Source organism: Chrysoperla carnea, chromosome 1 (genome assembly GCF_905475395.1).
Source record: "Chrysoperla carnea chromosome 1, inChrCarn1.1, whole genome shotgun sequence".
NCBI lineage: Eukaryota > Metazoa > Arthropoda > Insecta > Neuroptera > Chrysopidae > Chrysoperla > Chrysoperla carnea.
The window spans coordinates 53180122-53197306 of record NC_058337.1 but is presented as its reverse complement, the minus strand read 5'-3'; the positions used below and the strand labels follow the sequence as shown (position 1 = coordinate 53197306).

The following is a 17185-nucleotide window of genomic DNA, read 5'->3' as shown; positions in this document are numbered from 1 at the left end:
ATTTATTGTTCACAACCTCTCACACCCACATTCACTTAAAAGTTATATAAGATCAACTACTATTGATGTCAAAATCAGGCGGCATACTATGCCTTGTGTATTTGCAACGGTACTATTCGGACTAAATGGACTTATTTATCATAGGCCAAACCATATTTTTTTTAAAACTGACTGTAATTTATCAATACATATAATAATTGAATTTAGAAAGTTTTTTGGGTCTAGCCTTCCATCAAACTTAAAATAGCTAGATGAATTATTAAGTTCAAATTCAAATTTTTTCAGTAAACATTACAAAATGCAAGTGTTACTGCACAATCAATGTGAAACAACTTGTATATTCAAACCTATAATGTAGCATAACATATATTTTATTTTTATAGCTTTTTTTGTTGATTCTAACAAAATTCTAATTTTTCCTATATATTGGATATTATTATTCACACAATATTTTCCTATAATTTTTAATGATTTTAAACTTTCATAATACTTCCAGTGTTCTTTTAGCATCGTTTCAATTTGTATTGTAAAACCTTACGAAACTGGTAATAGATTAATATCCATTAAAAACTCCGTACCATAACCCATAACTCATCCTATACATTATAATATACGAAAATTGAATATTAGTTTAAAAAATATAATACTTAACAAACATTTACTTTAATGTATTTGTAGCTTTGATTGGCCGTGGCTCGAAAACTACCTGTTAAAAAATTTTGTGTCTGTGAGAGTTTTATAAGAATGATCCGAAGAATACTTTGGGAGTGGTTTGAAAAGTTTCACAGAAAGCCATTTTCTAGTCATATAAGTAGGTACTTCAAATATATGTGTAGCTTTGATCTCCTGTAGCTCGAAAACTACTCGTTAAAAATTTTTGTGGCCGTGAAACTTTTTGATCAGATCGATCTGAAGAACATTTTGGGGATGGTTTCGAAAAAGTTTCATAGAAAGTCATTTTCCTTGTCATATACTAAAACTATAATATATTATAGTTTTGATCGCCCGTAGCTCGAAGACTATTCGTTAAAAATTTTCGTGGCCGTGAGTGCCTTTGATCAGAATGATCCAAATAACATTTTAGGATGGGTTACAAATAATTTCACAGAAAGCCATTTTCCCATCTAATAATGCGGCATCCTCTATAATTAGAGTTTATACTGATCAAGAAACGATTTGTAGTAGCTTTTTGACAATTTTAAGCGAATACGGTTATACTATAATCATGATTAATACCAAGATTCCTCGTATTAAGTTATTTCTATTTTTTGTTTCAGCTCACATACAGTTCGCTAGCTGAATGGACTGGTTTACCTATCTGTTGGTTACTATGTCATTGGTTAGCAATGTCACATTCATGCTACAATCCAATCATCTACTGTTACATGAATGCAAGATTTCGTATTGGATTTTTACAAGCCTTGGGCAAAATTCCTTGTTTCCGAAAGTATCTGCCACCGGAAGTACAACGTCCACGATCTTCAATGACGGGATTTGCATTAACTGGTAAGGAACTACATTTGTATTATAAAGTAGGTGTAGAATAAGTGTAATCATGTAATCGAAATATTTTTTCGAAGGTATATCAGGAATGAACATTTAAGTTGACTTCATTTTATGCGACAAATTTTCAGTTTTTAGTCAAATACTCAAAAACTATCAAAAAATGAAAATTGAAAAGCCAGTACCTACTATTTTTATAATTGGTTAAAAAATAATATTATACCTATTATACCTATTATCAAAGGTATAATATTAAAATATATGAATTTGAAATACAATGTCTTCGTCATCAGTATAGACTAGCTAATTGTAATTATTCTCTTGACCTTTAGTTTGTTCAATGTCACCACACGCAGGCTTTATTTCACTGAAGACCAAAAGTTTGGATAATAATTACGATTAGTTCATCCTGATGATGACTACATTGTAGTTATTTATGATATTTTTTCATAATTGGAAATTGTCTCTCGAATCCTTTATGTCGTTTTATAACAATATTGTGAAGCATTTGCTTACAACGATATTCAGAACGTATTGATTCGAAAAAAAATTTCTAACAGATAGTTTTAATCTTTTAGATATTTTTAAAATTAAGAAAAAAATATCAACAATCTGCATTTAATTCTTTCAAATTACGGGCAGGTGTGCGCATTCATAAATTAGAGGTATGTATGAATGCACACGATTTGTTTTTTTACTAATAAAAATAACAATAGCTATAAGACGCACACTTATCCTGATCAAGGCAGTAAAAAGACCGAATGTACTAGGAAGATTGAAGCAAATCTATCTCAGTAGGAATAGTATATTAATAAGGTATTAAAAATCAGTGCAAAAAGGAACTACGGCGTTCAGGAGTTTCTATTCCAGGAATCGTTTAATGGGTTTTTAAAGAAGAAAAAACCGCGGAGTGCTATTAAATGAGAGGGTGGAAATTGAATATAAAAGTGAAAAAGCACCCCTTTTGGGTTTTTCCAAAGATCTCGTAAACTAAGCAAAATTTCAATAAATTTTATATAAAACTTTTTGCAGAGAAGTTAAATTTTACATCGAACTACTTAGTATTTTTTTTTTTAAATTAAAAAAAAATTTTTCATGCCGTAACAGTGGACAAAACAGGGAAAAATGGACAAAATTTCAATTTTTTGAGGATTTTTGCTTTTTTGTCTGTCTGTATTTTTAAAAAGAAATAAGTAAGGGGAATGCAGTAGATTAAATTTTCTTTTAATTGGTAAAATGAAAAATGTTTTTCCTTAAAAGTTGACCGAGATATAGCCATTTCAATTTCATTTGCCTTTTTTTCGCACTTCATACCTTTTTGCATTTTATTGTAAACTCCTCGCGGGGTTAACAATAAAATGCAAACAAGGTTTGAAATGCGAAAAAAGTCCGGTTGAAATGGCTATATATCTCGGTCAATTTTTAATCCAAAACATTTTTCAGTATACCATTTAAAAGACAATTAAATCTACATTCTTTTGCCTGTTACATTCTCTATACCTATCTCGGGCCAAAAAAATACAGGCAAAAAAGCAAAAATCCACAAAAAATCGAAATTTTGCCTTTTTTTTTGTTTGTTTCAACTGTTTTGGAATTTTTTTAAATTTAATAGGCAATAATCCGATGTAAAATTTAATCCTCTACATAAAACTTTATATAAAATTTCTGAAATTTGGCTTAACTTACGAGATATATCGGAAAAACCAAAAGGGTTGCCTTTCAATCCTATCTACAATTCCACTCTCTCACTTAATAGCACTCCGCGGTATTTTCTTCTTTATTAATCCATTGAAGGTGGACGCCTTAGTTCTTTTCTATACTTTTCTATAGCATGATTAGCATTCCTAACTTTTAAAACTTTTTCTACCTTAACTACTTTCGTTAATTTTACCAATGGATTTATTTTTGCCACTCAAAACATCAGTGTGACAAACCGAACTAAAAAGTAGATATTGAAACAAGTTTTAATATTTGAATGCATACGAAAGAACTTTTATGTAATATGAATTTTTCAGTAGTTTTTAAAACTTTGAATTCTGATAGGTAATTTTTAATAAGTACATTTCTAGTCTCCATGGGTGCAGAGTACCCATCCTGGCGTTTTGAAATGGTCTTGCGCTTTCCAGGTTCGCTAGTTTCATCTTTGCCATGTTTGCAAACCTTAGATTTTTTATATCTGTGTAATATGGTGGGTTATAACGCATGCATATTAGAAACTAGAGATTTAAGGAAATATTGACATGTAAACGTTAACAAAAATGTTTCTCACCTCCGTTTCAGTATTAACGATGTTCCAGCATGGTATTTGCAGTTTCTATGTTAAAGCAATGGTACAATTTTTTTTTCGACAGAATTTAACGAAAAATTAAATTTAAGAATTTAATAATGTTTACTATTAATTCCCAAAGTTTCAGAAATTTTGACCGTTTAAAATGGGAAATAATTATGCCAACGTCCCAATTTCGATCAATTTACGTCAAAATTAATATCTCGAAAGTGAAAATTAATTTCTAAATTTTTTTTTTAGAATTGTATTGTATAAACATTTTTTTCTACTTTTTCTTCAATATATAATAATATCATAAAAAATAGTTGGAGAGACCGGACATTTTACATGCTTTAAATGGGACATGACCCTCAAAATCGCGAACTTTGTCTTTAAATATCTCGCGATCTAAACGGTCAAAAATTATGAAATTTTAGGAATTCATAAATAAAGCTATTATAAACCCGAGAAAAAAAATTCGGCCAAATCTGTCGAAAAGTGATTTCATGCTGGTACTACCTTAAAGCTTATTTTCTAAAACATTAGATCCTCCATATATCGAACTTATCCACCAATGTGTGGTGAATTGAGATTTATTAAGAGTTAACGAACAATCGTTGCATATAAAATTAAAATGTTATTTTCACTGTACATATACATGACATTTTTGTATGCAGTTTTGTCGTTTACTATGGTGTGTATAATATAAATTACCAGTGGGAATGACTATTTATTTTTCAATATAACTTACAGGCTAAAAGTCATACAAATTATTAGTATGTTCAAAAATAGTAGCTCCAAATTTTTGTTTTATATATTGATATATTTTTATCAATTACAAAACAGACACGTTTCCCATTTTTCAAAAATGAATCAGGCTAATAGTTATTACAAAATAAAACTCATGGTGTAAAGGTGTCACCTGCATCCTTGTTTGGCAATTTATTTTGTAGACGAGTTCTTAAAAAACAATAATAAAATATTTTTAAACATTTCGGAGGCAAAATAATTGATTATAGAGAAAGCTAAACATCGATGAAATGTGTGGATGTACGTAATTCTAATTCTAATTCTGTTTATAAGCTTCAACAGATATTTTAATTAATCATTTTTGATAGACTTTGTAGTATAGAACAAAAAGTTTTACCAAATTTCTTAAAATGTATAAAATAACGTATGCAGTAAGTGAGTCCCACCTCTGTTTACTTCTATATTCAACCAGGGGCGGCGGGTTTCAGTTTTTAACAAATTACAAAAAAAAGATATGCATTTTAAAAAAAGTTTCAAATAAAAGTTCTAACTGATTTAATTGTGCACCTTTTTTTGTGTATTTTTCGCTCATTCTATAAAATGACCCACCGTAAATCGTTATAGATAGAGCACAAGTTTAAGTGTAAAAATTATTAGGGTGAATTATTGTAGAAAATACTTTAAACAAAAGTTGTTTAGTTTTTTTTTTAAGGAATAACTTTTACATTTCAACTTTTGTTCTTTCTAACGGCTTATAAGATGGATCCTTTGTCATTTGTTTGAATGTGCAAAAAAATGCACCATTTTAAAATTGGCATATCTCGGTCAGTTTTAAAGCTAGAAAGTCTAGCTTAGGTCATTTTTGAAGCTAAAAAAATTAAAAATGTGCACAATTATATCCGCTTTTATTTGAACTTTTTTTTTAATTGTTGGTTTTTTTGGTACCAAGTTTTTCCAACCTAATAAACAACTGTCGAAAATTTCAAAGATGAAAGGCTTTTTTCTTTATTACCATGATTTTTTAAATAATTTGTTTTTATTTTATAAAATAACTTTTTTGGATTTTTTTTTGTCAAAACTATTTTAATTGTTATGTTATTTACAGGTATTGACGCAACAGAAAATTCGTTACTGCAACGTGTGAACACGTGTACAACATATGTTAGTATGCGACAAAAAATCCAATCACAACCACCTCCACCTCTCTCAACAAATCATCATCATCATCATCACTGCACGTGTAGTAATCATAATCATACGAGTGGTGGTGCACGTCCAATATCGGCACCCCCTGCTACTGGTGTACAGTCACAAACAAGTATACATTGTTGTGATACAACTGATAATAATGGTGTGAGTGGGGGAGGTGGTTCTGGGGTACATCATCATAGACTTCATCAACATCATCATCATCATCACAGTAATTCACGTCATGCACATCATTCATGTTGCTGTCAACATAATGCATCATGTGAGCATCGACCATTACAACAACAGCAACAACGGTGTAGTGGTGGTAATGGGAGTGGGAGCACTAGTAATAATGGTATGAGTGCAGTACGAAGTACTAGGCGATTTAATAATGCAAATTGTTTCATTGATGAGGATCAAATTTAGAAAAATTTGTATTCGAATACATCAAAATAATTTAGGGAAAGTTTTAAATAAAATGAGCCTTAAAACATTTAGATGAATCATTCAAAAAAACAACTTAAGTGGAAAAAATTATAATTCATTTAGAAAAAATTCCAAATATACACGTTGTATAAGAATCAAAGGGATCAATAATCAAGGGGGGGGGTAGAAAGTGCCGTAACAATAACATTCTTATTGAAAAGCACGTGTGCAAAACTTCGCATCTTTAGAGCTACAGGTGTCAGAAACTTTCATACGTTTGTGCTATTTACGCAAAAAACATACACTCAAAAATTGTTGGTATTTTATAAGAAGCATTTTTGTACAGTTGTAGCACTTTGACTAAGGATAGAGCAAAAATTTCATAATAACTAAATTATTAATAAAGCGAAAATTTCAGAACAATAACATAAATTTTTCGCATAAAAATTCTTAAAACAATATGAATTCGGGCACTAAATCAAAACAGTGTCAAGATTTGATTCTGTGAGTCAAGGTGCCAATTCCGGACACACGCTACTACACATAATACTTACAGACTATCTAATCTAATGCACACCTTTTGTATCCCTACACCTAATCGTCTGCATGGTTTGATAATAAAGAAAGTGAGGCTTTTAGAGCGAATGGAGTGCAAATTTTATGAACAAATTTCTCAATTTTCTCGATGAGTTTTTATGCCTGTTGTATCCGTTATGTGACAACCGAATTTAGCGCCGCCTCTTTATAAGAACAATATCCATTAATTAAATGTATTGTTAAATATGTATTAATATAATAATATCACCTATGATTTTAAACAAGCTGTTCATATGAGTACGCCCTTTATGATTCACAGCCTTAATTTCCCGGATGTTGAAAATAATTGATAATTATAAGAATTTCTGAGATCAACACCACCAATTTTTATAATTAGACAAGTTCGTAACATTTATTCGAGAAAATGCGCCCCAGGAGAGGTGCAAGAGTACCCCTTTGAAGGAAAATACATGGAATAAGAATACAAATTCATTGTCTTCCCACTACTTCCAGAAGTTTTTCTGTTCTTTTTGGCACAGCCCACAATTCACATACACACAATAAAAAGAGAGAAAGAAATGTTTTTGTTAGCCAATAACGACATGAATTTATTAAAAGCTACCTTTGCGAGGATCGCACGCTACCTACCATCTGCTGTCTTCAACTATAAGAGCTCCTAGATATATATTGATTCACTTGATTCATCATGGTGTTATGAATTCTTAATTCGCCTTTGTTAGCTTATTGTCATGCAATTTATCTTACTTGTGTCTGTTTAGAAATAGTTTCAAAAGCTTTAAAAAAACTCGAATTCTTCGAGAATCAGTATGCTTTGAACTTTGTTAGGAATGTCTTTCAAAAGCTTACAGTAATCTCTAATAAACGAAAGAGACAATTTTTGTAGATCAGTTAATTTTCTTCCAAAATATGTATCCATTCAAGAGCACTATCTGCATGGCAACCATTTTTTCGATATCCAATGTAAAACAAAATAGTCTATTGTTTTGAGCAACCCATAAGTCAGATGCGTATGCAAGAATGCTCAGGGTTAAACTATTGTTTTCTTTTATCTTTTAATACAACTTATAATTATAATTTCCAGTTTCTTAATATTAAAAGAAAATGTTCAAGTTTTATTTTACTCTTCTTCCCAACTGAAACGGCCCAATTTCTATGCAACGCTTTTATCTGTTTTTCGAGTATATTGAGCATATCACGCACCGATTGAATGATTGACGAGAATTCGTGAACGAAAAAATAACCATCAATCTATAAACAATCTAAAGTACGTTGTCCTGGATATGGAACCTAAAGATATGTTGAACATAGCGATTTGAATTTTCGGGCCCATTACAAGAACTTTCCAACGGGAAGTTAGTAAATTAATTATTTGTTTACAAATACGGACAATATTTTTTTTACATGAATGATTAAATAATTGTACTTAAACTCCCTACTTAAAATTTTTTAATCTACCAAAAAATTTTTTTATCAGATTATAATGTTTTTTTACCGTGTAGCGCGTAATTACTCCTAACATATTTGAAAAAATTATTTCAAATTCTATTTAAATAATAAACTTGTAATTAAGCATAAAATATAATATCTTAATATATATAAATCTCGTGTCACAATGTTTGTCCTCAATGGACTCCTAAACCACTTAACCGATTATAATAAAATTCGCACACCATGTGCAGTTCGATCCAACTTGAGAGATAGGATAGTTTAAATCTCAAATTATAGTCGCAATTTTAATTTATTGCTAATTATTTGTCTGTTATTTTTTGACAGTCACAATTATCTGTTAACTCCAAATGATTCTAACAGATGTCGATACCTTTCGACTGGGTTGAGTAAGTAATCAATAGATGGCGCTGCTATGGTAAATAGTTTTATCAAAATAATGTACTAAGTATTGTACACATTGAAAAGGTCTACAGAAAAGTCCGTGATGGTATATGTCTATCTCTTATGCATTGCACCTTCAACGTTGCATTGCACCCGTGCGAAGCCGGGGCAGGTCGCTAGTAATATTATATATTATAAATAATAAACATTTGCTAATATCTAAATAATATATTGAAATACTAGCTGGGAACTACCCGCTTTGCTGGGCAACATCCCCACTTGCACCCCTCCCTCCACATTTCCTTGCGTGGGATAACAGTTTTGTAATGTACACGTCATGCTCTTTTATTTGATACCCCACTTAGGTATATTTGTAAATATTCGATAATTCCTTCCCACTTTCTCGCTACACCTTTCTACCCTCCGAAGGTTAAAAAAATTTCTAAATGTAATTTAAAACATTCTGACCAAGTTTTGAACTATTAAAAGCCATAATTTAAAAATATGAATTTTTTATTCATGAACACCCCCGCAACCCCCCTTGTGGGTGGAATTTCGTAAAATCCGTTCTTAGCTGACCTCTGCATGGCAAAAGGAATATTCCTGCCAAATTTCAAGTCTCTAGGTCTTATAGTTCCAGAGATATCGTGATGAGTGACTATCTATATCTATAGAAAGTCTCCTATTCGTTGTGTGCGTAGTCATGGTAGGGATAATAAAATCGATGCCAGCGCTTTAAGTGAAAAATTTTGGAGATAAAGTGGGCTGTTATGACTAATTTGCAATTCTTTACATGTTAATGATATAGAAACTGTCAAATTAAAATGATTGAAAAACACTAATTAATTAAACTTAATGCATTAAAAATTGTGAAAATAAGAAATCAAATTGTACAAATATTATTTTTCAAATGTTAATTATCGTAATTATTTATTTAAATTTGTGAAACAAGAATATTAAATTTTAAATGTAAGTTTTCAATGCAATCCACACAATTATATATGCATCCATTAATTCTATAATTAAAGTAGTGTATCGTTGTCATGGAAACGAAATTCACGCTCGGAGCGAATATATATATAGATTATTTGGATATTAGCAAATTACATTGTTCTTATAAAAATTGAGGCGAAGCGGCACTAAACTCGTTTCTGCATCCACGGGTACGTTAAAAGAAATGTGTAACACATATAAATACGCAGGCATTTTTTACCAGTATTCCTTATAATTGATAGTAAAGAAAAAAAAGACAAAAATGATTCAAATAAATCTGTCACATGGCCTGTTTCTCACTTTGATGTTATCGAAAGAACGTGAAATTTTGGCATGGCATAGATCGATAACTTATTTTATTCTTAGCATAATGACGCGAAATTTTTTTCATTTTTTATATAAGTATTGATAAGACTACATCTTGCGCAGCTGTTGATGATGGCTTTACCATCTTGGTAAAAATGTCGACAAACCTACTGCGTTAATATCTATATTTTTATCATGAAGGCAAAGCCACAGCGTACATAATATAAGGTAATAACAAAAAATATAAATATAAAGAGCTTTAAAAAACACCAAAAATTTAAAAATCGAATGCTTTCTGAGTGTAGGTGAAAATACTTTTAATTACATACTAAATAAGAACCATACTTTCATACTTCCAGGACCAGTTTCAGATCTGTTACTATCCGTCACATTGGCAAAAGCATTTACAATCACCATACTAAAGTTTAGTTGATGATAATGTTGTTCTTGTCGTAACTACGGAACCCTAATATTTATGCATGGCATATAATTGGTCTGTTTCATTTTAAGAATTAATTAAACATATTTATTGTTTTTAAACCCGTACAATTAATTTTAGAAAAACAAATAAAAGTTCATTTTTTTAATGAAAAACCAGAATTAAATAATGTGATAATTAAATTTTTTGTAATTTTCCAAATGTGTACAGATTGGCGCACTGGTTTTAAAATAAAAATTGTTAAAATTATTTTTAAATGAATAATTTAATTACTGTTTTTCTGAAAAATGCCCCAATACTTTTTCAACAGTGCAAAAATTCAATGATGAGCTAGTTTTAACATACCTTTTTCCGTGAGAATTTCATCAAAAACTTGCTCTCGCTAAGACAACTGGCGAACATGTCACCTTTCAATTTAAAACTAAAATTCAAATCTATTTATATCCGTTAGGAGCTACGATGGCACAAACGTGCTTTGGCTTCGATACAAAAGTGGGACTTGGCCTCAAGATTCTCCGGTTTTTCTTTAATTAAATTTCTACGATATGAAATAATTTTTATAGGGGAAATTTTTATTTAAAAAATAAAATTTTTGGAGTGCAAAAACTGTATACAAATTGATAATTTAATAGTGCTATGTATTCTAATATTTCAATAAACTTGTAATAATTTTGAGTGTAGGTAGACCAAAAAATTCAAATGCTAATTTTGTCATGAAAAAATATTCTAAGCAACTTTTTGTATTAATTCTTTTCGATATTTTCAACCATCACTGACGATAGGTCAAATATTAAGAATCGGCCCTATTTGTCAATTTGTAGTAGGCTGAGTTTAAAGTTCAGATTTCGGTTGAGTATCTTAAAAAATGAGACCCATGACCTTGCATGACTACAAAATTTCTGAAAATATGAGTGAGTATATTATAAATCTTGAAAAAAATTTGAAGAAAATTTCATGTTCCTTAATTAGCGGTCTCCATATTAACGCATGAATATGTAGGAATTAGCTCCATTATAATATATTTGATAAAAAGGATTTTTTTTCAAAATAATGTTTACATATAATTTTTGTACCATGTATATTAAATATATCAAGGTATACTAAGTTTATCCCCAAGTTTACGACGGTTAAAAATATTTATGCTATGAATAAAATTGTGCTATAGGTGTTCATAACATCACCTATTTAGTCCATTTCAGATTGTCTGTCTGTCTGTCTGTCTGTCTGTCTGTCTGTCGTCTGTCTATCGTCTGTCTGTCTGATAATAACTCAAAAACGAAAAAAGATATTAAAGTTGAAATTTTTACAGCGTGCTCAGGAGGTACAAAGGTCGAGTTCGTAAATGAGCAACATAGGTCAATTGGGTTTTCTAAACATCATCATCTTGTAAACCGTTAGAGATAGAACAAAAGTTTAAATGCAAAAAATGTTTCTTATAAAAAAATAAACAGCTTTGGTTTGAAACATTTTTTTGTTAACATCACTGTTTACCCACGAGGGCACAAATTAGATGCAAATTTTATAGTATGTATTATATGGGAATATCAGTTATGAATGTGTGACTATCTAAAAGTGGATATCGTTCTTTACTTACATGTCGTCAAAAAACAAACGACTGCGTCATCAATACTGTCTATAAATTGGTGTTTAAATAATTAACTCAGTTAATTGTTTGTTTTCACTTGTTAAATAAAAATTTTCTCCCATTAGCTCATTAAAATATTTTAAGCTATTTCACGTGGCTGTAGGCGTAATATTTTTTCTTTGCCTAGTCTATGCCTATGGTATACAGAAAGCAAGTTTAAAGGACCATTTTATCTTTCGAGTTATTATTAAAAAAAACCTTTTTTATCTGTACAATAAACATACCTACATAAATATTTGTACATAAAAGGTTCTGTCCTAATATTCATACCAATATTATTATACCTTACTTGTTGTTTTTGTATTGGTGTCTTATATGAAGTGTATGTAGAAGAGGAGAGCGCTTTTGCAGTGCTTTAATACCATCTTTTTTTACGTATATTCAGTGTGAATAATGTATGTCGAAAGAATGAATAGAAATGCCTACTACAAAGTTTTTGTAATTGTTTATTTTTTCTAGTAGAATTTTTTATAACGAAGTGAAAAAGATTTAAATGTTTGATATTTTTTTCTAAATAAAAGCAAACCATATACGATTATGATTTATGTACGCATGTTCATCGAAAGGATATACAAAATTTTGTATTACTAGTAATTTACAAAGGGCACAAAACCAAATCATCAATGAAAAATTTGAAGCGCCACGAAAGTTTCATAAATCAATTTCCAAAAATCAGCAAATATAGTATCTTATTATTCTCAGCTTTTATACCAGTAATAGTCAAAAAGGAAATCTGAAAAACAGTCCATCTTAGACGGAGTGAGGAATGTACTTATAGTACTACAAGACAGATATGGTCTGAGTACAATCGTAGGCGTTCCGAAGAACTTATATCACTTCTAAGGGCCTCTGTTCGCAAAGTTGTTGCGGCTATTGCAGGACAATGGTTTGGCGGCAGGTATGCTGAACGCATGGGCCTGACAGTGTATCACGACTACTGCAGGAGCTGTCACAGTGGTGAGGAGGAGGAGACAATGTCTCCTCTCTGTCACTGCAAAGCTTTTGTCATGAGGCGATGGACTTACTTGAGCCAGCCTCTCTTTGACGCTTTTACATATAGTTCAAGTCTATAATAATGTCCTCTATTATTGCGTAAAATCTATTTTTATTTGATTCTTTTGTGTATTAACAGCGAAACTTCCAAATTATTCCGTCAGAAAATGATAAAATTTTATAAAATTTCGGTACAATCACATTAGCTACGTTTTCTTCCAGATCATGCGTTAAAAGTATGATGCAACAATCTATACAATTAAGAATTCTTTCTTTAATAAGGATTAATGGTTGTATCCATACAGGAATCCAGGGGAAAATTGTTGTCGAGATTGGGAAAAATATGAAATGCAGTCTGGCAATACTGTACTGCCAATAGTACTGCACTTGTATTGCCAACTCTAAATACCAGATCCAGTTGTATTGCACACGGCTTATCAATTCGCGTGCAAAAAAAACTATTTATCATAAATATATTTTGATAATGGGCAAATTCTTGATATTTTTCGTTTTTTATATACATCACTGAAAATTGGATGAAGTATTCTGATACACTTTGTATATAATTTTTTAATATTTAAGCCACGGATGACTGAAACAAAGATTTTCCATAAGGTATATAATATAGATTTAAATAAAATGCTGTTTTTACGCTTGAAATGCCGAGTAAAAGTAAATTATGTAAATACCAAATACATAACAAGACGTTTCCGAGGTTATACTTTCACTGGCAATGTAGACGGTTTAGATTGATATAAAATCCAAGTAAGCCTTTTTATTCGAATGAATCCATTTAGAAATACATAAATATATAAATTTTATACTAAATACACAAATAACATTAAAATATTCAATGTAAAATATAGGAGAAGCTGTTGTACCTAGAAACCAAATTTACATTTATGTGTTTTTTAAAGCCATTTTTTTAACCGACTTCAAATAAAAAAAGAGGAGGTTATAAATTCGACTGTATTTTTTTGGGTGAACTATTTGAATTATTTGACTGGGTGAACCAATTTGGATAATTATTACCTATTACCTATTGGAAAGCGGGTGTTTTTCGTGTGGTCCCATTTCATTTTGGTCCAGTTCTGCATCTTAAATTTGCATTAAGTATGCACGACAAGAGGACGAATAATTCAATATCAAGCCAACCGATTTTGATGATTCTTTTTTTAATGAAAAATTTGTTAGTGTACTTCAGATTTACTAAAAATCACAAAATCGACTTCAAAAGAAAAACTTCAAACTCCAAAACAAAATAATATGCACCAAAAAGTAAAAAAATTACGATAATATAATGTAGTTAAAATTATTGTTATTTTTGGAGTCGGTGTGTCACCCAAGCTAATGTAGCAAACTGTTCTGTCAGAGTTGTTTCTTTGGCTGTTTCCGGAATTTTAACTACATTATATTATCGCTATTATTTTACTCTTTAGTGCATATTATTTTGTTTAGTGCATAAAGTTTTTCTTTTGAAGTCGGTTTTATTTTTGTTAAAAGTTTTTTTTTTTAAATATCACAATGTTATTATATCAATGTTATTCCATAAATATACCATGACTCGCACGCTGATGTACCTAGAATCTTTCCCCGACTGTATTTGAATGTGGTCCCTCCAACTTAAAATGTTACAGCTCCCACCAAGGAACAGCATCATGTATAGGATATAGAATGTACAGGATAGAAACATTGCATACCTTACATGTTTCACTTACAGACATCCACTGCTCCACTAGGTCTAGCAACTGCCTCAATTGGTATTTTCAATGACTCTGCTTATTTATCCTCGAAAACCCATAAAACACGAGAAGATAATTTTAAAATGTCGCATAGTAGGTATTGAACTAAAGTATGTACATTACTTTGCATATTTGAAACTTTCCCTACTAAAAGATCAACTTCACGCTAAAAACTTATGCTCAGTATAATTTATAAAACAATATGAAATTGGCAGCTTTTAGCCAATCACAAAAATCAAAATGGTTTATTTATTTCGAAAAAGAATGTTAGTTTTAGTTTATTTGAATACAAAACCATATTGACAGCCAGTCCTCAACGTACTTGCATTCTAATAGAATACTTCTTTGAATACGAATGCTATTCAGTAAATATCATTATCTACATTTGACTTTAGGTACCGCATCTTACCGTTTATAGTATCCATGATCAAATACACAAACTTTAAAAGCGTATTCTTTATAATTTTAAGACGAATATTCCTTTTCAAAGCTTATCCAAAGTTCAATAGTTAAGGACTACGAACAAAATTATATTTACTAGTAAAAATACACATACAGTATGGGGTAGGGAAGTGTGCAATTTTGAAAAAGATGTAAAACGAAAACACGTCCACTTTTTCAAATTATTCTTTTTACCAGCCTTAAATTAAATTTTAATTTTAAGTGTGTTTTGAACTGTATTTTTAACTAAATTGAGTAAATTATATTTTTATCAGCTTAATTTGCCAATATGAGTCCATTCAGGAATACACATTTTTCCAGACAACCAAGCTATTCATCACATTCCGCCAAGATTTGAGCCACCTATTATCATTTCCGTTCTTTCAATACTTCAAGTGTTGTTGTTCGGCTATCGTATAGTACAGTTTCTCTCTACTATAACTCTCATGCTTTTGTACGCCACGGAGTAGCCTGTACATAAATACGACTCAGATACTCTTTACAGAGACGCATATTAAATTATTAGAAGACCAAAAATGTGCTATGAGAAGGTTTTATTCTTTAGGCTCTTTTTTTATTTCCCATAATAATTTGACTATAATACTTTGGACTCAAGGTATTTTCGATTTAAAAACGCCCAAACAACACGGTCTAAGTATTATTTTGTATATCTAGTTACGGAACATTTTGCAAATATCTAAAATGCAAAGTGATTCTAAACTTAATGTTAAAATATAAAAAATATTAGGCGTCGAAAGTGTAAGGAAATATAAATAGTGCAAAATCAGCTCACAAATCATACATCATAGTTTAACAAATTAAATTTTATAAAAATTAGATACAGAATGTCATGCTGTAACTTATTTTCTAACTACTTACTCACCTGTAACATTTTAATTTTGTATTAACAATACTAACTTTTTGTAAATATTGGTGAATATACGGAGTGTTAGCTAAGTTTTGGAACACCCGAAGAATTTTTGCATAGACTAGTTAGTTTAAAAAAAAATGAATTTAACAGAATACATTAACTCTTTGTTCCATTTAAATACAGACCAACTTTTTTATTTTAAATAGTAAATTTTATTTCCAAACAAGAATAGATAAAGTTACGAACAGTATTTTCTGATTATGGTTGCTGCTTCGAAACATTTCTAACACCCTGTATACACTAAATATACTTTTTTCCCAGCTTCATTAACTCGCATGTGCTAACGAGAATGATCTTTCGTTGAAAGGATATTATGGTCATGACTGATTTTTTTGCTTAGGACCCTTGCGATCAAGAGATGTAAGCCAAGAACTTCGCCGAATTCAAATTTTGTATGATGATATTTTCCAGTTTATAACCCATGGTCTATCTCTAATGTAGAATGTTTTTGAAATTATAAAATGACCTAAAAGACATTAAATATCAAAAGTGAAATAAATTTGTCTAATGTAAATAATTTTTAGATATAAGTAATTATAAAAAATAATTTGTAAGTAACATAGGCCCGGTTACACCATCATTACCTACTAAACTTTACCTTTAACAATTAATTAACTCTTGATATGTAAAGTATCTCCTAGAAGTCCCTAGTCATTTTAAGTGATCTTCTATCACTAGCCAGGAACGGAAACACATTGACCTTCAACTAACCTTGAAGCTCAAAGTCCCACCCGAGATGTTTATAAGATGGCCTCTTCTAAAACGAATATTTTTGCTTGCAACTTTTTATAACTGATTTATCTTAGAGGAAGTATTTCCTTAAAAGTCTAAGGACTTCTGATACAGCACTTATAAAATATTCTTGAAAAATCGAACTGATGCTTAAGTTAGAAAAATTAATCAGTGATCAAAATTGAACAAAGATGGTGAAACTGAACCTGAATATTTTAAAAATAAAAAATAAGAATTTGAAATACACATAACATTCTTGTACGTACACCCTTTATTAAAAACTTTGGGGGGAAAAACCAGCGCTTTATAAAACAAACCTAACTTAATATTTAAATGGAAAAAATACATTTTTCGGAAATATTATTGTCTAAATATTGTTCAAAACATTTTTTATCTCAAAACTAGCTACTTCTTTGGGGGGTTACAGCACTCAATATTT

The 17185-nt window shown here is 30.2% G+C and overlaps 1 protein-coding gene across 1 annotated transcript in view; it reads left to right on the top strand.

Annotated features, from left to right (window-relative positions):
* Window positions 1-16890, top strand: part of LOC123305828 (RYamide receptor-like) — a 185045-nt gene extending 168155 nt beyond the window's left edge. The window contains exons 5-7 of the mRNA XM_044887667.1: window positions 1278-1506; window positions 5625-6065; window positions 16355-16890. Coding sequence (XP_044743602.1) covers window positions 1278-1506; window positions 5625-6065; window positions 16355-16455 — 771 coding nt within the window. The 3' untranslated portion in view covers window positions 16456-16890. The remainder of the gene's footprint in view (window positions 1-1277; window positions 1507-5624; window positions 6066-16354) is intronic.
* Window positions 16891-17185: the final 295 nt, after the last annotated feature.